Below are 25,295 nucleotides of genomic sequence, written 5' to 3'. Positions count from 1 at the left end.
GATGGTAGAGACTCTCCAGTGTTTAAGGCAGGGGACATTCCCAGCATTACCTAGATATACCACTGAGCCATTATCTTTTCCCATCATACTAAAAGTGATGTTTTGCCATTGTTGTGTGCTCCTGGAAAAATAATCAGCCAGCAATGTGATACCCTATGCCAAATTCTATGTCTGATCATGCTGCATTGCTACTACTCAAGAAGGAGAAGCAGAATTTATAACAGTAAAAACGAGAAAGGGCTCTGAGGTCTAACATTATATCATTTGCTAAATCAACTTGGCTCCTTATCTAGTGATTTAGTAAGATGGAATTGACACAGCATTATACAGAGCTGCTTTACTGAATGTAGTGCAGGTTCAAGTGGCTGGTGATTTGTCTGCTTTTGACATCTCCAACACAGGAATTTGAGTTGTGGGAGAAAGGCCAAATGTATAACGAGAACAAGAAGGAACTTCATACAGAGACTGTGTAATTGGAGCCAGATTCTTCAGTTCATTATTTACCCCCCCCCCCAAATTCACTAGTTTTCCTAGCCAATCCCAGTTTCTCACTTGATTTCTCCTAATTTGGAATCTTACATTTTTACAAACATTTCCCATGGAAGATATCAATTTCTTGGCTGATGTGTTCTACTGTCCCTCAGGAACAAACTAGACATGATAGAAGATCATACTAGGCTCCTAATGGAGAGTGGATGTGTGTTTAAATAGGAACAGCACTAGTGTAGCCATCCCTTCAAGCTGATGTTATGAATTCCTGCTGCCTTCTTGCCTATTAACTTTTACCTTGGACTTCCTGCTCCAGAATTCCTTTCTTTCCTCCATTAGGATAAGGCTGTGCTTCACAATGGCTTTGGGGCTGATCTGATGGACTGGGCATCAGCAGAGCTGCTGGAACAGACTCCATGGAGGTCACAGAAGCAGCATCTGAAATGAGTTATTAGCATATCTCTAGTAGTCCTATGACTGGGTAAAGCTACCATCAATACACTAGAAATATTTCTATTGATTTCTTCAAGTCACAAAGATAGAAGTGTTTTTAATTAGAATTTGTTGTTGTAATGACAACATTGCTTCATACTGTTTTCTTCTAGATCAGACCTGCACAATGACCTATCATTACTGAAAGCAGCCCACCAGTTATATATGGTGGGTCCCATATATAAAAAACCCACCCCATCTTCATTTGATTGTTGGCCTGGGACTGCAAAAACAGGGAGGTTATGAAGCCTCTAGCATGCCTGATAATCTGTGTTCACCTTGGTGGGTCACAAGTTGGGTAGGTCTGATCTACGTAGTGTACAGTTCATATCTGACCATAAAACTCTTAATTGATAAAGAATGACACATTTATGCTACCAAAGAGCACAATAGTTTCTTGCACATATCTCCAGATATTTCCACCACTTTTTCAATGTTTTCATAAAGAGAGAATTAATGCTTTTTATTCTGTTTACAGAAACCAGAGGCCTCTATGTATACTGCCCCATCTCAAATCTACATATGTATAATGAAGAAAGCTATTAACCTGTGCACTTGGCTGGTAACATAAGAACATACATAGAACACAAGAAGAGCCTGCTGAATCAGGCCAATGGACCATCTTGTTCAACATTCTGTTCTCACAGTGGCCAACCAGATGCTAACCATGAAGCTTGCAAGCTTCCTATAGGTTGGTTGGTCACTGTGAGAACAAGATGCTGGACAAGATTTGTTGATTAGCTTGGAGAAGAGAAGACTGAGAAGAGATATGATAGCACTCTTCAAGTACATGAAAGGTTGTCACATAGAGGAGGGCCAGGATCTCTTCTCGATCATCCCAGAGTGCAGGACATGGAATAATGGGCTCAAGTTGCAGGAAGCCAGATTTCGTCTGGACATCAGGAAAAATGTCCTAACTGTTAGAGCCATACGACAACGGAACCAATTACCTAGAAAGGTAGTGGACTCTCCGACACTGGAGGCATTCAAGAGGCAGCTGGACAGCCGTCAGGAATGCTTTGATTTGGATTCCTGCATTGAGCAGGGGGTTGGACTTGATGGCCTTATAGGACCCTTCCAACTCTACTATTCTATGATTCTATGATAAGATGGGCCTTTGGCCCAGTTTAGCAGGCTCTTCTCATGTTCTTATGCATATGAGAAGCTCCGAGAAGGACCTTAGTGCAAGAGCACTCTCCCCTTCTATGGTATTCAGAAGCATATTGCTTCCGACTGGAGGCAGAGCTTAGCCATCATGGCTAGTAGCCACTTGCCTTTTCCTCCATGAATTTGTCTAATCCTCTATTAAAGCCATCCAAGCTGGTGGCCATCACTGCCCCCTATAGGATCAATTCCATAATTTAATGAGGTTCTGTGTGAAGAAGTTCTCTGTTTTGTCTGTCCTGACTTTTCCAATACTCAACTTCATTGGATGTTCATGAGTTCTAGTGTTATGAAAGGGAGAAAAACCTTTTTCTATTCACTTTCTCCACAATTTTATACACTTCTATCATATCACCTCTTATTCATCTTTTCTCTAAAGAGCCCCAACCTTTACTCATAGGGAAATTGCTCAACTCCTTGACCATTCGGTTGCCCTTCTATAAACCTTTTCTAGCTCAACAGTACTGTTTTTGAGGTGAGGCAACTAGAACTCTATACAGTATTCCAAACACGGTCTTACCATAGATTTGTATAATGGCATTATATCACCAGTTCTATTTTCAATTCCTTACCTAATGATCCCTAGCATGGAATTTGCCTTTTTTTTTCACAGCTGCCACACACTCAGTCATCATCTTTATCACCACTGGGCAAACTGCTCATTTATTCCTACTCTCTACTTCCTGTTACTAAACCAGGTTCTGATCCACAAGATGACCTCTCATCCTATTCCATGACTGCTAGGCTTACTCAGGAGACTTTGGTGAGGTACCTTGTTGAAAGCTTTTTCAAAGTCCAAGAACACTATGTCAACTGGATCACCTCTATCTATATGCATATTGACACTCTTAAAGAACCCTAATAGGTTAGTGAGACAGGACTTACCATTGCAAAATCCATGCTGGTTCTGCTTCAGTAAGGCTTGTTCTTCTATATGCTTAGTTAATTTATCTTTAATAATCTTTTCCACCAGTTTTCCTGGGACAGACATAGGACTAACTAGCCTGTAATTTCCAGGCTCCCCACTGCATCCCTTTTTAAAAATTGGTATTATATTGGCCACTTTCCAGTCCTCAGGTATGGAGATGGATCTTAGGGACAAGTTACATATTTTTGTTGAATATCAGCAATTTCACATTTGAGTTCTTTGGATGCCATCTGGACCTGGCAATTTGTCGATTTTTATATTTCTGGTAAAAATATATTCTGAATGTGCATTGGATATTGTTATGGTCAATGGCTAAAATATCACTGAGTGATTAGGATACATAAAAAGTCTAGATATTGGATTACAACAGATGGAAGAAAAATATAGCAAATTACACATCATGTTTTCATTTCTATGCTATGCACTTTTTCTCTCTTAGACATATTTTTATATTTTCAATAAAAGGAAAAATGTTTCAGTATTACCAGAGCCTTCAGAATCCTGAGCAAAGGTTGTGCAAAAACCATGTGTCAATCCTTCTGTTTCCTGGGAATTTCCAGCAGGCCTTTTTTCTTTTGTTACTTTGAAGGAAGGTGTTCTCCTGTTCAACAAGCAGTATTAAACAGAAATGAACTTTTCTCTACTGAAAATTTAGATAATTAATTAAAATTTAAATTAGTTACAGTATATTATCCCCTTAACTATACATATTTTCAGGACAGCTAGCAAAAGAAAAGAAAATAAAAGAAAAAAGCAATTAAACCTATAACACAACCAGAATTAATCTTTTTATTTCCCACCTTCTCTTTTCTCAGTTTGATGTCTCTGGGCTACAAATGCATGTTCAAATAAGCAGGTCTGGATCAAGGAGTCCCCTTTCATTTGTTGCTAAAGCAATAATGCTATCCCCTGTAAAGTTCTAGATTGTGCTACCCATGGGCATCTGGTGCTCTGACATATCAGCTCCACTATCTGGATGTTCCAGTTTACACCTTTTGTATGGATAAAAGGAATAGTGTCTACATGAGGCAGATATCCAGATTTTGTCCTAATTATGAGACTCCCTTTGGGAGGAAGAGCAGGATACAAATTTAATAAGAAATACAAATAAATAAAAATGGGTTGGTTCTCAAATAGTCACAATGGACTAGTGGAAAAATGGAGTCATAATTAATTTCTTTCAGCAATGTACTGTACTCAACAGAAGTAAGTGCTGGTATTAAGATATTAGCATCCCTGGCCCTAATAATTTCCACAAGCATGCTTGCCAATAGCATCTATGTAAGGCGTTCATTTCTGATAGTAGTGTAGCTATTGTTGTACTCAATCATCCAGAACATTTGTATGAAGGTGCAATGTATCTAGGCTATAAAAAACAGTTTAGATGACTGCATCATTTTCAAAGACTACAGATAAACATAAATATGAATACTAAATAAATTTGATCAGAGGTATACAAAATCAATGTGTACCTGAGAAGCAGACCTGCGGCAATCTGCTTTCCAGCAGAACCTCCAGTGGCAGAGATCCAAGGTTTTATCTGAGGCCTTGTTGCATTTGTAGTGACTAGATGCTCCTTCTCTAAAGAACACTGTCTGCTTTGGCCGTCTTGTAGAACCCATGCAAAAAACCAATCATACGGTTGAAAGAAAATTCAAGATTTGTTTTTAAACCCAAAATTACTACACTGAAAATGAGTCTGGGTAAGGTCCAGGCCTAGCACTAGCACATGGCCAGGTAGGGCACTGGCCCGAGGACCCAGGGTCTCACATGGCCCCAGGGGACCCTCCTGGGATAAGCGCAGGCCAGCAGCAGAGGAAATCAGTGGGTGGCAGCACAAATGAGCCCAGCAACAGAGCCTGCCAGGGGAGAGAGGCACCAGGACTGTTGCTAAGGAGCTGCCCCCGTGCCCATGTCCTGAGTTTCAGGCATGGGAGGAGGGATGGAGCTTACTGGCCTTTAGCAACAGAATTCAGGCAATGCTGAGGGGAGGAAAACCCTGAAAAAGAGCCCAACTATGCCTATTCTAATTGCTCAGAAGTAAGCCCTGTTGAATTCAGAAGGGCTTCCTCCCAGGTAAATGTAGGTGGAATTGCTGCCTAAGAGCAGTCTGTGGAGCTTGGAAGGAAGGTAAGAAGGCTTTCCTGGTTTTCTTAGGCTGCAATCCAATAATGCCTACTCAGAAGTAAGTTCCATTGGGTTCATTAGATTGCAGCCCTAATTACATAATAATTATTGCCTCCTCACCCCCTCACTTCCTTTGCCCCACTGATCAGAGAGAGAGAGAGAGAGAGAGAGAGAGAGAGAGTGTTAAGAGCTTCCCTCTCCTTTTACAGGCAAACTTCCATAGTTTAGGTCTGTCCTGGGGCTTGTGTATATGAATTCCCTCTCTCTCCCCCTCCCTACTACCCTAGTTCTAGCTGGGAAGCTCCTATTATTCTTTTCATTGATATCTTGCTTTTTCTATAAGGAGCTCAAAGATGATTCCTACCCTCCTCATTTTATGCTCTCAATACCCCTGTAGATAGGTTAGACTGAGAGACAGTTACTGGCCCAAGTCTACCCAGTGAGCTTCATGGCTGAGCAGGGATTTGAAACCAGGTTTGGCAGGAGGTCCTTTAACTTAACTCATGCGTCTCTTTAACTTGGAAACTTGTACATTTATGATGTTTGGTGGTAACATGGCATGTTCAGACACTAATAGTTTCTCTGTAGAAAGGCCCTTTTTTCTAGTCCTTCATACAAAGTTGTATATTATACAGCCTTTTAACACAGGGAGACTTGCTAGGAGATGCCCTGTTCCCCTCACAGAGCTTCAAACAGAGCGTCTGACTTTTAGACCACTCTGGCCAGCCACTTGAGCTCTGTCAGGGGAATAGGAGTCTCCTCTCAGCCCCCTTCACAAACTACATTTCCCAGGATTCTTTGGGGGAAGCCATGACTGTCTCACGTGAAATCCAGGTCTGGTGTGGGTGTGGGTGTGGCTCCCTGATTAGGCAAGCCCAGCAGCTGTGAGTCTGGCTTCTAGAACACTGATAGTTGGTTCTTACTGAGCATGCCTGACATTATCATTGAGTTCAAGCCTAAATTTCTTAAATTAATTAAAATTCAGCCAGATATTTTTTTAACTTTTAAACTGCAGAAGATGAAGGTCAGAGTATGGGGTAAGGTCAGAAATAGGATTACCAGTACTCTGTGAACATGGCTGATTTTTAATTAATTTCAACAGATTATGAGAACTCTGACAGAAAAATGTCCAAAAGGAGTCTGTTTTTTCTCTCTCTCTTTTTACACTTTGAACTCTCGATTCTCTGAGTGTTTTGTGTATGACCATGAAAATTTAGAGGGTTGTTAAGCAAGCATTTCTGAGTTCAGGACTGTAGGTTTGGTAAGGTTTTGTTTTTAAATGAGTTTATGGGAAGGATCAGAATGGCATGGGGGGTATTTTCCATTTAACATTGTGGAATGTGAAAAATCCATGCTGGCTATAGTATACAGCAACTCTCGTGGCTATATAATATGGGTCTACAGTATTTGAAGTTTTCTCTGCATGTACGCCCTATGATGTGGAGGTATCCTTTAGTGTCATTTTTGTACACTATACACACTTCTAACATATAGGTGAATTGTAGCTGAATTATTGTGAATGCCTTTTTTTATAAATGGAATTTTAACTTTTAAAAAATAGTATTTGCTTAAAAGGGCAGCCTTTGATCTACTGCTCTGTTCTTGGCTTGCCTTGGTGCTCTGATATAAGATTAATTCTAGAATGCCTCCTGATATCTCAGCACAGTTGAGTAAGTTGTGAGTGCAGAAGGTCCTTCAGCTTCAGACCGCAATGGCATCTCCAAGTAGGAGAGATGCCATCAGGGACTGAACCTGAGAGATCTTCTGGGAGAGACTCCTTCCTGAAACTCCGGACAGCTACTGCCAGTCAGTGTGGACAGTACTGGGCTAGATGGACCAATGATCTGACTCAGTATAAGGCAGCTTCCTGCGTGAGTAGAAAATCCTGGTGGAGAATTGAAATGTTTATTTGGTGCTTTTTTGAAAGATCTTTGCAAATGACAGGAAAGGATGGCTTCAATTCCCCCCATATTTTTTGTCTGTAAAAACATTAAAGTAGAGAAGCCAACAGAAACAGCAAAAAATGACAATTATTTCTCAGTACATTTTGCAGAAGATCCCAGGCTCTGATACTATTTATATATTCTGCCTATCATTAACATGGTAAACCAGAATAAATTCTTAGGAGCTGAGGCCTGCAAAATAGGTAAATTTACCTAACAAATTAAAATAAATCAAAATTTTGTATTTTTATTTTGTAAGAGGGGGTTGCAATATGGGTGAATATTTGTTTTCTTTGAAAGGAGTGGTGCGACAAGGGAAGATGAATGTGGTTTGAGGAAGAAAGTGAGGTGACAAGGGCCCACTGATACCCTGTGCCCAAAGGCCCCCAGAAACATGGAGCCGGCCCTGTCTATAACTCAGTGGTGAAGCATCTGCTTTGCATGCTCAAAGTCCCAGATTCAGTCCTCAGCATCTCCAGGTAGGGCTGGGAGAGTGTCTGTTCAGAAATCCCAAAGAGCTGCTTTCAGTCAATGTGGATGATACTAAGCTATGGTCTGAATCGGTATAAGGCAGCTTCCTATGTAGTATCATACTCTGAGGCTCTGTTAAATGTGTATCTTTCTTTTGTTCGGTTATGCACCTCTGTTCATAACTGATTAAGCTGTAAGACACCTTGTAGGCATGTTGTGTGAAAACGCAGGGTAGAAACGGGAAATGCTCCAAAAAAGCCTTACCTAACTTGCTCCACAATGCTTGCATCCAGTCCTCCATTAGCTTCTGAGAAGGTGCTGCAAAGTAGTACTCTGATCCATCACTCAACCTGTAAGACACAGATTGAAGATGGAATGAGTTGTTATAACCCATATCCATTCTCTTTCTTCTTTTTCAAATGGAATTTTACTTTGGCCTAAAGTTAAAAATACAGGCTACAAAAGGGACCACTACCACATAACAACACAAAAAGATCATGAACGTCTGCAGTTTTATTGGGACAAAGGAAATGACATGCCAGTTGGTCTGGATACTAACATACATGTTTTGGAGTGAATAACATGGTTGATAGAGGAGTCACCTTTCCACACTGTGAGAGGTATCTCCGCCTGTGGCCTAGCATAGTTGTGAGAATGTGCAACACTGAAGGATATTCACAGATGTTTCACTTCAGTGATACCGTGAAGTGACACACGCATCACTGTTTCACAATCCATGTGCACTATCATTGTGACTTTGTTTTGTATGCACATTGGCTGCAAAACTCATGATGGAATTTTAGTCATAATGAAAATGGTGGCATCCAGTTCCAAAAAAGTGGCCCTGGATCTATGCACCCCTGGCAACACCATGGGCAAAACTTAGTATGACAAAACAAAATATCTCTCTCCAATTTTGCTTACATTATCACCAACATGATTTACCTTAAACTGAAGGCATGCTCTTTCCTAGGATACTCCATCAACCTCTCACACTTGGCTCCAGCAACAGTGAGTGACAAGACTGGAGTTGTATTCTGACAAAGCAACAGAAGAGATTACAACTAAAGACTTTCTATTTTTCAGATTTAAATTCTTACCCATTTGCAACCTCGACAGAAGGGGTGTCTAATGTGTAGTCCTTCAGACGCTGATGGAGTACAGTTCCCATCATCCGTGACCATTGCCATACTGGAGGGCCACCGTTTATTTATTTATTTACAATAATAGATCCAGTGCCTGCAAGGGAAGAGGACCATCACCGCCCAGGGAGGGAGAGCCATCTGCCTGCTTTGCTGCTGCTGCTGCTGCTTGGCCAACATCTCTGCTCTCTCCTTCCTGGGCTCCTGCTCTGCACGTGGGCACCTTGCAGGACCAGGCCCCAGGTGGCGTTTTACGTGGGAAGAACGGTCTTAGAGCTGGCGTTTGGGCGCACAGAATACGGGACTGTGTCTTCTGTGTGGGTTTGAAGTGGATGAATGGGTGTTATATGAGTGTATGTTGTGAGTGAATGTGTATTTTTATGTATATGAGTTTTTTGTATTTATAGTTTATCATGTGCCTCGGGAAGAGATTTTATCATCAAGAGGGGAGACCTGCGGGGGCCCCAATTGCCGTAGTGACGGGTAGAGGGAGGTATGGTGATATGAGAGGGACGTGCCAGGTAAGGAGAACGCAGCCCAGACATGTAGTGGCTGTGCCGCGTTCTGGTCCTTCTCATACCCGCAGGGTTGTTGGTTGTCCTATCAGCCAACTCTCAGATCTCCAGTTGCTGCTTTTTAATGCCAGATCGGTACATAATAAAACCTCCTTCGTCCATGATTTGATTGTGGACGAGGTGGCCGATCTGGCATGTATAACCGAGACCTGGGTGGGCGAACAGGGAGGAGTTAGTCTGTCCCAGCTCTGCCCACCGGGGTATCTGGTTCAGCATCATGGTAGATCTGAGGGTCGGGGAGGGGGGGTCGCTGTGGTCTATAAGAGTTCCATCTCACTCACCAAGCACCATGTCCATGCAATCACTGGTCTGGAGTGTTTGCACCTTGTGCTGGGCCAGAGGGACAGACTGGGAATCCTTTTGGTGTACCGCCCACCTTGCTGCCCAATGGCTTCCCTAACTGAGCTGACGGAAGTGGTCTCAGAGATACTGTTGAGATCCCCCAGACTATTAGTACTGGGAGATCTCAACATTCATGCTGAGGCTACTTTGTCTGGGGCAGCTCAGGACTTCATGGCCGCCATGACAACCATGGGGCTGTCTCAATATGTTAGTGGCCCAACACATACATCGGGGCATACTCTTGACCTGGTCTTTGCTACTGGACATGGGGAGTTTTACATCTCTCCCGTTGTCATGGACAGATCATTGCTTGCTGAAGTTTAGACTTTCAGTAGCCTTTTCCCTCTGCAAGGGTGGGGGACCTATTAAATTGGTCCGCCCCTGGAGACTAATGAATTCTGAAGGTTTTCAAAAGGCTCTGGGGGTTTTTCCGGCTGATAAGACTGGCGATCCTGTCGAAGCCCTGGTCGATCTGTGGAATACAGAGATGACCCGGGCTGTTGACACGATCGCTCCTGCGCGCCCTCTCCTATGTAGAGCTCATACAGCTCCTTGGTATACTCCGGAGCTGAGAGCGATGAAACAAGACAGGAGGCGGCTTGAGCGGAGATGGAGACGAACTCCCGACGAATGCAATTATGAGCTGGTTCGTGCTTCTACTAAGCTCTATGTAGGAGCGGTGAGGGCGGCAAAAAAACAACATTTCGCCGCCACTATTCAGTCATCTCTCTCACGCCCACAGGAGCTTTTTAAAGTGGTTCGTGGCCTACTTCATCCAGGCCTACAAGACACGGCAGATACATCGGTAGCTCGATGTAATAAATTTGCTGAACACTTCCAGCATAAGATCTCATGCATTCGCCGGGACTTAGACTCCTATTTAATAGCAGTTAATCCTACTGAGGTGTCCAGAGCACAGTCTTGTCATGTTTTGTTGGATGAGTTTCAGTTCGTTCAGCTCGAGGACGTGGACAAGGTGCTTGGACAGGTTCGTGCGACCACTTCGGTACTGGATCCTTGCCCCTCTTGGCTAATTAAAACTAGTAAGGAAGGAACAGTTGGCTGGGCCAAGGAAGTGATTAATGCCTCTTTACGAGAGGGAGTGGTCCCTGGCTGTCTGAAAGAGGCGGCAGTGAGACCACTCCTGAAAAAACCTTCCTTGGACCCAGAGGATGTCAGCAGCTACAGACCAGTAGCCAATGTTCCGTTCCTGGGCAAGATCCTGGAATGTGTGGTTGCTGACCAGCTCCAGGCGCTATTGGATGAAACCGATTATCTAGATCCATTTCAATCGGGGTTCAGGCCTGGTTTTGGCACTGAGACTGCCTTGGTCGCCCTGTTTGATGACCTATGTCGGGAGAGAGACAGAGGGAGTGTAACTCTGTTGATTCTCCTTGACCTCTCAGCGGCTTTTGATACCATTGACCATGGTATCCTTCTGGAGAGGCTTGCGGAATTGGGAGTTGGAGGCACTGCTTGGCAGTGGTTCCGCTCCTACTTAGCGGGTCGTCTCCAGAAGATAGTGCTTGGGGAACATTGCTCGACACCGTGGGTTCTCCAATGTGGGGTCCCGCAGGGTTCGGTTCTGTCTCCCATGCTTTTTAACATTTATATGAAGCCGCTGGGGGCGGTCATCAGGAGTTTTGGAGTGCGTTGTCATCAGTATGCTGATGACACGCAGCTCTACTTCTCCTTTACATCTTCTTCAGGTGAGGCAGTCGACATGCTGAACCGTTGCCTGGCTGCGACAATGGACTGGATGAGAACTAACAAACTGAGACTCAATCCTGACAAGACTGAGATGCTGTTGGTGGATGGTTTCTCTGATTGGATGGTAGATATATACCCTGTCCTGGATGGGGTTACACTCCCACTAAAGGAACAGGTGCGTAGTCTGGGAGTCATCTTAGACTCTTCCCTCACACTTGAGGCTCATGTAGCCTCGGTGGCCCGGAATGCGTTCTACCAACTTCGGTTGGTAGCCCAGCTACGTCCCTATCTGAGTAAGGAGGACCTCTCCTCAGTGGTACATGCTATGGTAACCTCGCGTCTGGACTACTGCAATGCGCTTTACGTAGGGCTACCTTTGAAGACGATTCGGAAGCTACAGCTAGTGCAAAATGCGGCAGCCAGACTGCTAACAAGAACTAAGCGGTCTGAGCATATAACACCTGTGCTAGCCCGTTTGCACTGGCTTCCAATATGCTTCCGGGCCAGATTCAAAGTGTTGGTACTTACCTACAAAGCCTTATACGGCGCGGGACCACGATATCTGTCGGAACGCCTCTCCCGATATGAACCGGCCCGTACACTACGGTCTACTACGAAGGCCCTCCTCCGGGTTCCGACTCATAGGGAAGCCCGGAGAGTGGTGACAAGATCTAGGGCCTTCTCAGTGGTGGCCCCCGAACTATGGAATGGTCTCCCCGAGGAGGTGCGCCTGGCGCCGACACTATCATCTTTTCGGTGCCAGGTTAAAACCTTTCTCTTCTCTGAGGCATTTTAATTCCTGTTAATTCTAAATTATTATATTTTGATTTTAGACTGTACAGTTTTGTGTACAGTTTTGTGTTATTTTTATTGTATTTTTAATGTTCACCGCCCAGAGAGCTGTTGCTAGTCGGGCGGTATATAAGCTTAATTAATTAAATAAATAAATAAATAAATTTATATTCCATTTAATATTTCTAAGCAGCTTACATAAATACAATAAAATCATAGGAAATTCATGACAACATTATGACCACAAATACAGACATATTTCAGTAAAACCAGAAAATGCATCAGTAAAACAAAGCAGTGCAATGAATCTTATGGGCCAGGGCAAGCCTGCATAAATAAATAAAGGGGCCTTCAGGAAGTGTTTAATGTTGCCACCATTTTTCCTTCATGAACTGTGTGTGTGAGGGTATTACAGATGGTGGGTGCCACTACCAAGAAGACTAGTTTTTGAGATGCCAGAAATGGCATTCTGCCACTCATGGTATGATCAGCAAGGCCTCTTCAGAAGATCTTAGAGATCAACCTGGGATATAATGGGAAAGGTGGTCTGCTAGTGCCCCAGACTTTATACATCAGCAATAAAATATTGAATATAGCTTGGTACCTAATAGGCAGCCAATGCAGTTCTTTCATCATAGGTGTGATGAGTATATAATTGGGGGACTGACTGAGCAACCAAGCTCCTATGTTCTACACTAACTTCAGATTTTGAATCAAGCACAGGTGCAGCCCCACATGCAGTGCATCACCTTAGTCTGAGATTACCAAAGCAAGAAACACAGTAGACAGGTTAACTCTGTCCAGAAATAGGGATAGTTGTTGTACCAGCTGAAGTTGGTAGTGGGTACTTTGTCCCACTGAGGCCACCTGTGACTCCAGTGACAAAGGTGGATTGAGGAGTACCTCCAGACTACAAATGTATTTATTAAATTTGTATCCCACCCTTCCTCCCAAAGGAGCAATCACCTAATGATTGCTCCCATTGGTTTCATATAGATCTTAAATAACACTGAGAACAAAGTAGTGCCTTGTAATAATGCCATAGCTCAACTCCCAGGGAACTGGGACACAGTTTCCCAATGGTAGCAACCTCATAAGTAGGAGTGGAACCACCATAAAACACTGCCTCCAACCCCCAACTCACAGAGGCAGTCTAGAAGAAAACGGTGGTCAGTGATATTAAATGTGGCTGAGGGATCAAACAGAAACAACTAAACAGTCACCCATCAGGGCACCAAGGCTGATTCTGTCCACAAACTGGGCCTGAACCCAGACTGAAATAGGTCAAGATAAAGAAGTTAATCCAAGAGTGCCTGCAACTGAGCTGCCACCACTCTCTCAAGCACTTTGCTCATGGACCCATCTGGGGTGGGTTACATGGATGTTTATCAGGAGTTCCTCAAAGGATCAGTAATGGTGGACAAGCTTTCTTGAAAAACAGCTTGCCAATCACCATCAAGTGAATTCTATGTTGTTCAGGGGAGCATCAGGTACAACCTAGGATTCACTCTCAGTACAAGTGAGTTGACAGTGAGGCACAACAGATGTAGCTAGTGCTCCAGGTGAATCAGTCCTAGAATATTCCATGGAATGCACTATAGAACAAAGGAGCATCTTGCTATAAAAACTGATAGGGTTAGGAAGTTCAAGGCTGAAAGTTTGAAAACCTCTAATGTAGAATATATGCCAATATATTAGGTGCCAGAGTGACTAAAAACTTACTGGATCTGTCTGTCTTAAAGCATGTGCCATCACTTACAGCACTGCACTCTGTTGAGGGCCTTACCCAGCTCATTGTTCTTTAACGCAGTGTATTCCTGAATCTTGTTGTCAATAAGGCAATGTTCATCAATCAGACTGCATGATTTGACCAGTTAACATAACAAAGGTGAAGACTATTTCATCTTCAAAGTAGACGTCTACTGTTCAATATTTTCCCCCTAACAGTGGATTTTCTGCGTGTATGAATTATAACACACTCTTTAAGAAGAGCTGAAACATGATCAAATAAACTACCTGGAATACTTCATTTTCATCATTGTAGAAGTCAAGCATTTGTCTTCTGAGTTTGACATAATATATGTTCCAAGCCCTTGTCTTTGGCTACAAAAAATATAAAACAAGGTCAATATGCTAGCAACTCTAACCTTTGAGGTACTGATTATTACTGAATCTCCCTGTTATTGGGGATCACTCATCACCCTGTAGTTTGATTTTACTTTGACTACCTGCATCTAGTGTTTTGGACAGTCTTTTGTTCTTACCTTCACTTTCCTCAAAAACACAGATGGTAGGATAAGCTTTGCAACAGCTGAGCTATACAGTTCAGGCAGAGCATATTGTAAGGCAGGGATTGGGGACCCTGTGGCCCTCTCCCATCATTCCTGACCATTGGACATGCTGGCTTAGCCTGATGGAAGCTGGAATCCAGCAACATCTGGAGGACAGCAGGTTCCCCTCCCCTGTTGCAAGGGCTAAGTTTCTTCACCAATTATCAAACATAAGGTAATTAACACAGGCCAAGGTGAGATTCCAAATATATTAAATCTCTGAAATATTTCAATCGTCTCTGAGCTATATAACATACCAATGTGAAAAATGTAAATAAGTGAACAAACAAAATAAACAGCATTGTTGCATTGGAAATAGCTATACTGATGTAATCTGAACCAATCATAATTTTTAAAAGCATTTGTTATTGTTGTTGTAACAACAACAATAATAAAAATATCCTGCCCAATAGGTCCCAGGGCAGGTTACAAAATCTAAAATAGAATACCAAAAAGAATTAAGACACATTTTAATCACAATAATAGGATGGGTTCTGAAAACATACATCTCAGGAGCTGAAGGCCAGGGTAAAGAGGTGTGTCTCGAGCATTCTCCAAAAACTGTATTGCAAAAGTGCCAGACCCACCTCTGTAGGGAGGGAATTCCACAACTTAGGGGTTGCCACAGAGAAAGCCCTCCCCTGGGCCATTATCCCCTGAACTTCTGAAGGTGGTGGAACTACCAAGAAGGGCCCCTCTGCTGATCTTAACACCCCAGTGGGTCTGTAGGGAAAGAGACAGGACCACTTAGGATGCAGCAAAGAGGAGAAACTGGGGTGTGGAAAGTCTGAGTAAAGGATGGATGGAATGAATGAGAGCCATTATGCTGTAATACTTAGAGTGCTGGACTATGATTTGGGAGACCAAGGTTGGAATCCTCATTCAGCCATGAAGCTCACTGGGCCAGTCAATGTCTCTCTGACTAACCCACCTCACAGGGTAAAATGGAGAGGGGAGAACCAAGTACACCACTTTGAGCTCCTTGGAGGAAAAGTGAGATATAAATGTAATAGCCAAATGACTTAATAAATAAAATAAATGAATACAGAAAAAAATAGCAAGGAGGGTGGAAAAACTCATGAAAGGGATGGGTGCATGGGGATGATTAAGCAATTTCTTAAGCATTATATCAAGTACTTTCTTGACCTTTTAAAGAATCCCTGTTATAATAATCTCAAAAGAGAAAAGCAAATTAGTCTACATTTAGTGAGGGCATGCTGTTTATATCCTATCTAATCTTTCCTTCCATATCATCAAGGCTGTTTAACTCATGCTTACCTGTTTCCTTCCTGGAAGAATCTGGTCCCTCTTTTCTAGGAAACCCTCCATGCTCTGATGATTTGCAGACACCTGAAATTCACAAGGCCCTTGCAGAGAGCTTAAACTGGTTTGCTTGAGTACATCACTAATTGAGAGCACAGTGAAGGTTAAGGGCCACTTCACACATTAACAATTTAGTAGCTACTCGTGAGCATTCAGGGTGTCTAGTACTCCCAGTTTACCCAGTCAATTTGAAGCCGCTTTACTCCCCTGCACCGTATAAAAAGCATGCCAGTAAGAATGGACGAATCAGTCTATTCAGATCTGTGTCACTTTTGCATGTGTTCACTCAAAATCTATTTTGTTCTGTTTCCTCACTAATCTGGATTTTTTTAAAAAAAAAATCTTTACACAATTTCATTTAAATATATATTTAAATATGTATTTTAAAACTCAAAATATACATTCTAAACAAATTTTCTTGCAGAATGCACATTTTAACACACATTTTGAAAACAGCTTTGGGAGGTTTGGGAAGCATGAAAACCTATAGATAACTAAGTTCCAGCCCAAGGTGCAAATCAGATCAGTTCATATCATAAGAACAGAAGAAGAGCCTGCTGGATCAGGCCAATGGCCCATCTAGTCCAGCATCCTGTTCTCACAGTGGCCAACCAGATGCCTGTGGGAAAGCCCACAAGCAGGACCCGAGTGCAAGAGCACTCTTCCTTCCTGCAGTTTCCAGCAACTGGTATTCATATACTGCCTCTAACTACGGAGCAGAGCAAAGCCATTGGGGCTAGTAGCCATTGATAGTCTTATCCTCCATGAATTTGTCTAATCCTCTTTTAAAGTCATCCAAGTTGGTGGCCATCATTTCTCTTGTGGGAGCGAATTCCATGGTTTAACTATGTGGTGTGTGAAGAAGTACTTTCTTTTGTCTGTCCTGAATCTTCCAACATTCACCTTCAGTGAATGTCCATGAGTTCTAATTTTATGAGGAAGAAAAACTTTTCTCTATCTACTTTCTCCATGGTATGCATAAATGTATACACATAATTTTATCCAAATTAACAAAGTTCAAATTCCTAAAGAATTCCTACATGCCAGAGAGACCCGTGACTGCAGACGGCTCACCTCATGAGGCAGAGGCACATCCCTAGCTTCCTGGGATCAGTGTTGCTGCTGCTTACTTGGGAGTGAGAGGGGTGAGGTGGTGGGAAGTTTGGTGCTGTGCAGACACACCACAGGAAGCACTGCATTGGCTCTGCCACAGCACCTGCATCATGTCGACCTCCCCTCTGCCTTGACCCTCTCCCTCCCAGTAAGCAACAGTGACACCACTGCTGGGAGACTAGCACTGTGATTCCATCCCACTTAGCGACCTGTTTCTGCTGTGAGTAGACACTGAAAAAGGAAGTAAAGCCAGTCATTAAGGAGAAAGGAACTATGTAATCCAAGTAAGTATGGGGGAGAAATCTGGTTCATTTTGCATTTTAATGCACTCTTTTCCACAGCAATACAGAGATCTAGAACACAGCTATCCTTCAAGATTCACACTTCTCAACCAAACTGCGAAGTGGTTCTTAACCAAAAAAATGTGCACAAAAAGTGTATATTAGGGGAAAGTGCACATAAAAATGCATGGATTAGTGAAAACAATATACAAACATGCATCATATTAAGAAATCCAAATATAATCATCCTCATCGGAAATTGCTTGCAAAAACATGTATATTAGGAGAAATATCCTCTAAAATGCTGATGAGTTTTCATAAGGACTTTCTTTACAAAATCACAAACTGATGCCAAAATGAACTTAAGATTGACAGATTCATCTATCCTTAGCTTTCTGTCAAGAAAAAACAACAAAGAGCTTTATGGCAAGTTTTGTGTTCTAGAGTCCACTTCACAAGATGCATAAAGGACAATTCTTAGTTGGCAGGGGCATATACGTGCATGGGTATAAAGGGAAAATGTAAAAAATGGAGTTAAATGACAACAAATGCAAAGAAATAATAAAATACAGTATATGTGACAATTCCATTAGAGTTTAAATGTATTCCACACAAAATATATTCTAATCCACAACAATGCATGCCATAAAAAATTTGTTTGTCTTTAAGGTGCCACAAGACTTTGGCAACAGACTAACATGCAGGGCAGGTTCTAAAGGGTGGCCAGGTGGGGCACTGGCCTGACAGCCCCTGGAGCTACAGGGGGCCCCTCAGCCACCCCTCTGCTCCCCTTCCATGATCTGCGCACCCCTTCCCCCACCTACCTGTCTTCTGTCTTTTACCATTGCCCTTAATGAAGATGGTGGCCGCAGTTTCCCTAAGGTACTGAAGCCCCTGCCGCCATCTTAGTTGATGGCAGAGCTGCACGTGTGTAGCAAGCACATGTGTCATCAACAAAGATGACAGCAGAGGCGTCATCCCCTTAGGGAAACCGCGGCCACCATCTTCATTAAGGGCAATTGTAAAAGACAGCAGACAAGTAGGTGGGGTGTGTGTACGGGGGTGCGTGCGTGCATGTACCCACACACACACACATGCCGGGGCCCAGGGCAAGCTGATGCCCAAGGGCCCCAGCATTCCTGGAGCCGGCCCTGTTAACATGACTGCCTCTTTGGCACTGTCAAGAAAAGTAGATGATAATATTGGTTGAATATTAGGCCTTGTATATATTATATGACAAATTGACAGTTACATTTTGTCACTAATTGAATTCACTGATTGAATGATATTTTATAGCCTCAGGTCATTTTGAACTTGAAATATAGGGAAAAAATATGGATTTCTGTAGCTTTCATTCAGTGTAGGGATTACATGGGTACAGATAATGGCAACTTACCTGAAAAGCAGTTTCTGAAGTCTTAGGAGGTAAATCTGAGGGTACCAAAGTTGGAGAAATGTGACATGATCCACTATTAGACACAGTGTCTACTCCTTTGGTTCCCACATCCGAGAGGGAACTATCACTAATGTCTTCCCTGTTTGTTGGTTCCAAATCACTAGTATGTACTTGTACCAAATCGCTGTCAGATTGTTGGATTTTTGGGTTAGAGGGTAACAAAGACAGCAAAGAATTCTGAGTTTCTAGACCTGAATCCTGTAGGCCAAGCAACTTTGGTGAAGGAGTGTTAACATTTCTGGAGTCAGTCACCATTATATCTTCTCCAAGACTAAATTGGTGCAAATTCTCTTTGGACTTTTGGGTAGGAGAGGCAATGTGTTCTAAGGGAACCTTCAAGGTGTCAGTTGATGATATAGATGTCAACGGCTGAGCTTTCTTTGGATTTAGAGATTTTGTGTGTGCTGTTCTCCTGTCTGAGTATCTTCTTCTTAGGGAGGGAACCTTGATCATTTTCCTTTTCTCTTGTTGCCCATTCTCCTCAGTATCAATTTGTTTCAATAGCTTCAGTTCCCTCTGAAAGAATAAAAAAGTGTGCCTGAGTGAAAAAAAAGTCAAATAAATGAGCAGTTGCAAGCCACAGAAAATACCTTCCATGGATACTACTAAGACTAAACCTTTCTCCACCTGCCATTTTCACACTCAAAATCCAACCAAGCTGCTTTTCTCCCACTGAGTGTTAGTATATTTGAAAAGGATCTAGGCGTCTATAGTCAATCCCAAGATGAACATGAGCCAGCAGTGTGAGGCAGCTGCTAAAAAACTGAATGCAATGTTAGGCTGCCTTAACAGAAATGTAATTTTTAGATCAAGGATACTTCTGCATCTGCACCATCTTCAGTTTTAGGCATCACATTTTAAAAAGGGCATTGACAGAAAAAATGAGCATGTTCAGAGGAGGGTGACCAGTATGGTGAAGAAGCAGCGGTTGAAAGAGCTTGTTGTACTCAGCCTGGAGAAGAATACATGATAACTCTCTTCCCCAGGCTAAGGAGAGACATGATAGCAAATGTCTGAAGGGCTGTAAGTCAAACAGAAGATGAAACAGTCTTGCTGGAGGACTACATTGAATTGGTGGAAATTGCAGGGAAGCAGCTTTCTGCTAAACGTTTAGAGAAACAACACTAAAAGACTGCCTGGGAAGATGGTGAGCTCTCCGCTGCTGAAGGTAATCCAGCAAAGGCTGTAGTTGCATCCTGTACTGCAGATCCTGCATTGAGCAAGGGGATAAACTAAATGTCCTCCAAGGTCCCTTACAACACCATGATTCTATGCATATGGAGCATTATTCTATACATATGGAGCGTGCGCAGTGAAATATGCTTCCAGCAGCCAGACACTTCTCTGGAAACAGAGCAGCCTATGAGCATACAGAGGGTCATGCACCGGAAGCCATGATCCCAAGAAGAAGCCTTGCTGATGACTAAAGGAACAATAGCTGCAATTTCTATGACTGCAGCAGCTGGACAGCTGGTTCACATTTGACATTAGTTGCCAGGCAAGTGCCTTGGAAGCATATAGGGCAGCCACTCTTATTAGCCAGGGAAGACGGATCTGCTGCTGCTGCTGCTGTTGATGGATCATCGCCTTTCCCTATGGGATTTTTGCTGCGTATGACCATCTTGCAGGACTGGGCCCAGCTGGCGGAGACTGCTCTCTACCATCTGTCCCTCCTGAGGGATACATAAATCGATTGGAGGGATATATAGACTTGGAAGATCTAGTGCCACAAAAAGAGGAGAATATCATCGCACAGGGAAGGAGAGTCCTACGGCTGTTACAACTGCTGTTGGATTACCATCTCCACCCCCATCTTTTTTGAGGGGGTTGTTTTAAGAACAGGGGTCTGCCTGAGTGGTGGAAGCCTATATTGGGGCATGTGTCAATCAAAATGGAATGATGAGAGAAGGGTGGAAGGACAATGGTTATATCAAGGCTGGGTGGCAGATGCTGGAGGAGAGCTAGAGGCAGGTCATGTCAGGTGAGACGAACTAGGGAGAGATGTATAATATCTGTCCCTTGTTCCGGACCTACCCGGAGCCAACAGATAGCTGGTGGATGCCTGACTCCAGACTCTGGCCTTCGAGTGCTGCTGTGTAATGTCAGGTCTGTTGTTCAAAAAACCATGATATGATACTGGATGAGGGCGCAGACCTGGCATGTATTACGGAAACCTGGCTGAATGAGGCTGCTCCTCCTATTCTAGCGGCCATGTGCCCGGCTGGGTTCTCGTATGTACAGCAGCCGAGGGTCGGTAGTCGGGGAGGAGGAGTGGTGGTTATTTACCGAGGGTCCTTGCTTCTCACCAGACCTCCTCTCTGTGAGACCAAGGTGGTAGATTGCATGTACTGGAGGTTGGGCCCAAAGGGCAGTCTAGGGATTCTGCTCGTGTACTGTCCACCCCGCTGCACGGCAGACTCCCTGGCCGAGGTGCTAGAGGTGGTCTCGGATGTGCGAGTGCAGTCCCCAAACCTTCTGGTGTTGGGGGACTTCAATGTACATTCGGAGGCCAACCTCACCAGAGCACCTCGGGACTTCCTGGAAACCATGGCTTCCTGGGAGCTGTGCCTTATTTTAACAGGGCCCACCCATGCAGCCGGTCATGCATTGGACCTGGTGTTTGTCTCGGGACAGGAGGGGAGTGATCTGAAAATTGGGGGTACATCCATCACCCCCTTGTCATGGTCAGATCACTATCTGGTGAGAATAGACATCTCGATGCCTCGAACCCTCCGTGGGGGTGGAGGACCTATTAAGATGGTCCGTCCCAGACGTCTGATGGATCCAGATGGATTCCTGAATGCGCTTGGGGATTCATTGGAGCATGCACACGGCCACTCGGCTGAGGCCCTAGTGGAGGAGTGGAATACCTCAATTGCTGGGGCATTAGACCGGGTGGCTCCAAAACGCCCTCTCCCCCAGAATAGAGCTCAGACGGCACCGTGGTTCACTCCATGGTTGCAAGTTCTGAAGCAGGAGGTGAGACGGCTAGAGCGCTGGTGGCGGAAATCTCGCTCTGAAGATGACCGAACACATGTTAGAGCGGCTGCAACAGCCTATCATGTGGCAATAAGGGCAACAAAAAAAGATTTTTTTGCTGCCTCTATTGCATCTGCAGAGTGCTGTCCCAGGAGACTGTTCCAAGTGGTCCGAAGCCTGGTCGGGCACTTTGCGGAGAAAATTGATCGTATTAAGAGTGCGATACCGTACACTGTGGACACAGTGAGTGAGCCAGAGGTGACCAATGGAGCTCCGGCGTTGTGGGATCGGTTTCAGCTTCTTCCATCCGATGAAGTGGACAAGATGCTTTCAACTTTAAAGCCAACCACCTGCTTACTCGATCCCTGCCCATCATGGCTCATTATGAGCTGTAAAGATAGACTGGGTGAGAGGATCGAGATGGTGGTAAATACATCACTTCAAGAGGGAGTAATGCCATCAGCACTCAAGGAAGCAATAATAAAACCAATCTTAAAAAAGCCCTCCTTGGATCCTCAAGATCTGAACAACTTTCGCCCAGTCTCAAATTTACCATTCTTAGGCAAGGCGATTGAACGGGTGGTGGCAAAACAGTTGCAGGCACACTTGGAGGAAGCCGATTATCTAGATCCATTTCAATTGGGCTTCAGGCCTGGACATAGGACTGAAACAGCCTTGGTCGCCTTGGTGGATGATATGAGGAGGGCATGGGATAGGGGCGAATGCACCTTCCTTGTTCTCCTTGATCTCTCAGCGGCTTTTGATACCGTTGACCACGCTATCCTCTTGGACCGCCTAAAGGGGTTGGGTATAGGGGGCACTGTATGGCAGTGGTTCCATTCCTTCCTCTTTGGTAGGTACCAAAGAGTAGCATTGGAGGAGGAGGTTTCGGATCCTTGGCCTCTCACTTGTGGGGTGCCACAGGGTTCTATCCTCTCCCCGATGCTGTTTAACATCTATATAAAGCCACTGGGGGCAATCATCAGGAGATTTGGGCTGCAGTGTCATCAGTATGCGGATGACACGCAGCTCTATCTCTCATTTAAATCTTCACCAAGGTTGGCTGTAGAAACCCTGTCCAAGTGTCTGGAGTCGGTGAGTGGCTGGATGGGAAGGAATAAGCTGAAGCTGAACCCGGACAAGACCGAGGTACTGTTTGTGGGAGACAAGGGAAGGTTGGGGGATGTGGACCTGGTGCTCAATGTGGTACGTTTACCCCTGAAAGACCAGGTCCTCAGCCTGGGGGTCATTTTGGACTCCCAGCTGTCCATGGAGGCTCAAGTCTCGGCTGTGAGCCGGAGGGCGCTGTATCAACTCCATCCGATACGGAGACTGTGCCCCTACCTTCCCAACCATCTACTCCCACCGGTGGTACATGCCTTAGTCACCTCTCGCCTAGACTACTGTAATGCGCTCTACGTGGGGTTACCCTTGAAAATGGTCCGGAAGTTGCAACTGGTACAGAATGCGGTGGCTCGTCTGATTAAAGGCAGCCGCCGGCAAGATCACATCACTCCTGTGTTGAAGGAGTTGCACTGGTTACTGGTTGTTTACCGAACCCAATTCAAGGTGTTGGTTTTGACCTTTAAAACCCTATACGGTTTTGGCCCAGTCTATCTGAAGGAGCGCCTCCAGCATCGGCAGGGATGCTGCTCAACAAGATCAGCCTCAGAAGACCTTCTCTCGATCCCACTGTTGACCATTGAACCGCACTGTCACTGAGTCTGTTTTCCATCAAGTCTGCAAAACTGTAACTAGGGGGAGTTATGTCTTAGCCCGGTCTGGGAACGGACTGCCAAGGCCGTTGCTATGGTAACCATCTGATAGACTGGGAAAGTTCTAACAGAGTCTGTAAGTTGTGTCTTCTGAATTATGCCTCTGAGCTGTGAGGCTGGTCTTCTGTGTATTGCCTCTGAACTGAGAGGTTCTCTTCTGTGTTTACCCCCAGAGGGGGGGGGATGACTGAAGAAACTCTACATGTATTTACTCTTAAGCCTCTGGCCATAATGTCTTAATAAAGACTCTTAACATGCTCTAATGCTCTGAAGTTTCTTGCTCAACTTAACTCCAACGTAATGTATGCTGTTTCACGCAACAACGCACACACGTCAACAGGGGTTATGGGCCCAGATCCACAGCGCATTACACGGGAGTAAGTTGCTGGTCTGAACAGCAGACGGAGTTCCAGAGAGGGCAGCTTGATTGATTGAACCAGACGGTGAGCAACATGGCTGTAAACCTGTCTGGGGGAGGCTTGCCGATGGAACGGCTTAATGAAAAGAATTATGGCAGCTGGAAGCCGAGGATGCGGGCTTTGCTGATAACAGAGGATTTATGGGACATTATAGATGAACCACCCCTGGCGGTATTGACCGCGGCCTGGAAGCGCAGAGACCAGAGGGCGCAGGCGTTTATAATCTTGGCTCTATCGGATTCTCAACTGATGTGTGTGAGAGATGAGCCGTCGGCAAAACAGATGTGGGACGCGTTGCAGGAGCTGACCCAGGAATGGCAGCGGAGACAAGAGGCGAAAAGTGCTGAGGAAAAGCAAAAAGCCAAGCTGAAAGAAGAAAGCAGCAGCAGACAGGAAAACAAGCAGGAACAGCAGAGGCTGAAGGCTTGTTTTATTTGCGGAGATCGACGGCATCTCCAGCGGGACTGTGCAATCAAGCAAAACTCCAGGGACGGAGGCTTGAAGCAGGGAAGTGTGAACTTTGTTTGTAAACAGAAGCCACAAACTTTAGCACCTGTTAACTGGATTCTTGACAGTGGTGCAAGCCATATATTAATTAAAGACAGAAGTTTGTTTTATGCTTCAGAAAAAGTGCAGGATTTTGTGCAACTTGCTGATGGATCACATAAACGGGTGGAAGCCCGTGGGCTGGTGAGATTTAATAAACTTGGGATAATGTCAGAATGTTTGTTTGTTCCAGAATTGGCTCATAATATTTTATCAGTTCAAAAACTGGTGTATTCTGGGTATTGTTTAACATTTGATAGAGAAAAATGTTTTATACAGAGAAGAGGCAAAGTTGTCTGTCAGGGTTTTATGACACAAGGGATGTTTAGAATGACCGTGGGTGTGAAGTGTGCTGATGCCTTGCGTTTAATGGGGCGGAAAGAGAATGACAGTCAGGGCTGTAAACAGACTGCTGTTATGACACCGTCGGCATTAACCATTCAAATGAAGCCCGTGGAATGTGCGGAACCAACCTCATTTAATGAAATTAGGCTGATGCCTGAGGCTGAGAAAAATAAGTGGCAACAGGCCATGCAGGAAGAATTGAAAGCCATGGAACAGAATGGCACGTGGACATTAGTAAATTTACCTATGGGGGAAAAGGCCATAGGTTGCAGATGGGTGTTTAAGAAGAAGAAAGCAAGTTCCGGGGAGGTACAGAGGTACAGGGCACGTCTGGTTGCCAAGGGATTCACCCAGCAGCATGGGACAGATTATGATGCTGTTTTTGCCCCGGTTGTGAAACATGAGTCCATTCGTGTGCTGCTGAAGCTGGCAGCGATGCAGAACATGAGTGTAAATCACTACGATATAGGGACGGCATTCCTACATGGTGATTTAAGAGAGGAGATATATATGGAACTGCCTCCGGGTTCTGTGTCAAAGGAAGGGTTCGTGT

At 44.3% G+C, this 25,295-nt stretch overlaps 1 protein-coding gene across 1 annotated transcript in view; it reads right to left on the bottom strand.

The window, feature by feature from the left end:
• SPTBN5 (spectrin beta, non-erythrocytic 5) overlaps positions 1-25,295 on the bottom strand; it is a 194,296-nt gene that overhangs the window by 2,765 nt on the left and 166,236 nt on the right. The window contains exons 62-69 of the mRNA XM_061611348.1: positions 18,619-19,194; positions 15,784-15,855; positions 14,192-14,278; positions 8,560-8,651; positions 7,879-7,964; positions 4,546-4,681; positions 3,559-3,674; positions 787-927 (exon numbers count right to left, since the gene is read on the bottom strand). Of these exons, the coding sequence (XP_061467332.1) occupies positions 787-927; positions 3,559-3,674; positions 4,546-4,681; positions 7,879-7,964; positions 8,560-8,651; positions 14,192-14,278; positions 15,784-15,855; positions 18,619-19,194 (1,306 nt within the window). The remainder of the gene's footprint in view (positions 1-786; positions 928-3,558; positions 3,675-4,545; positions 4,682-7,878; positions 7,965-8,559; positions 8,652-14,191; positions 14,279-15,783; positions 15,856-18,618; positions 19,195-25,295) is intronic.

The sequence above is a fragment of the Rhineura floridana genome, chromosome 2 (genome assembly GCF_030035675.1).
Source record: "Rhineura floridana isolate rRhiFlo1 chromosome 2, rRhiFlo1.hap2, whole genome shotgun sequence".
Classification (NCBI taxonomy): Eukaryota; Metazoa; Chordata; class Lepidosauria; order Squamata; family Rhineuridae; genus Rhineura; species Rhineura floridana.
Note: the sequence above shows the minus strand (reverse complement) of the source record. Positions and strands in the feature narration are given on the sequence as shown.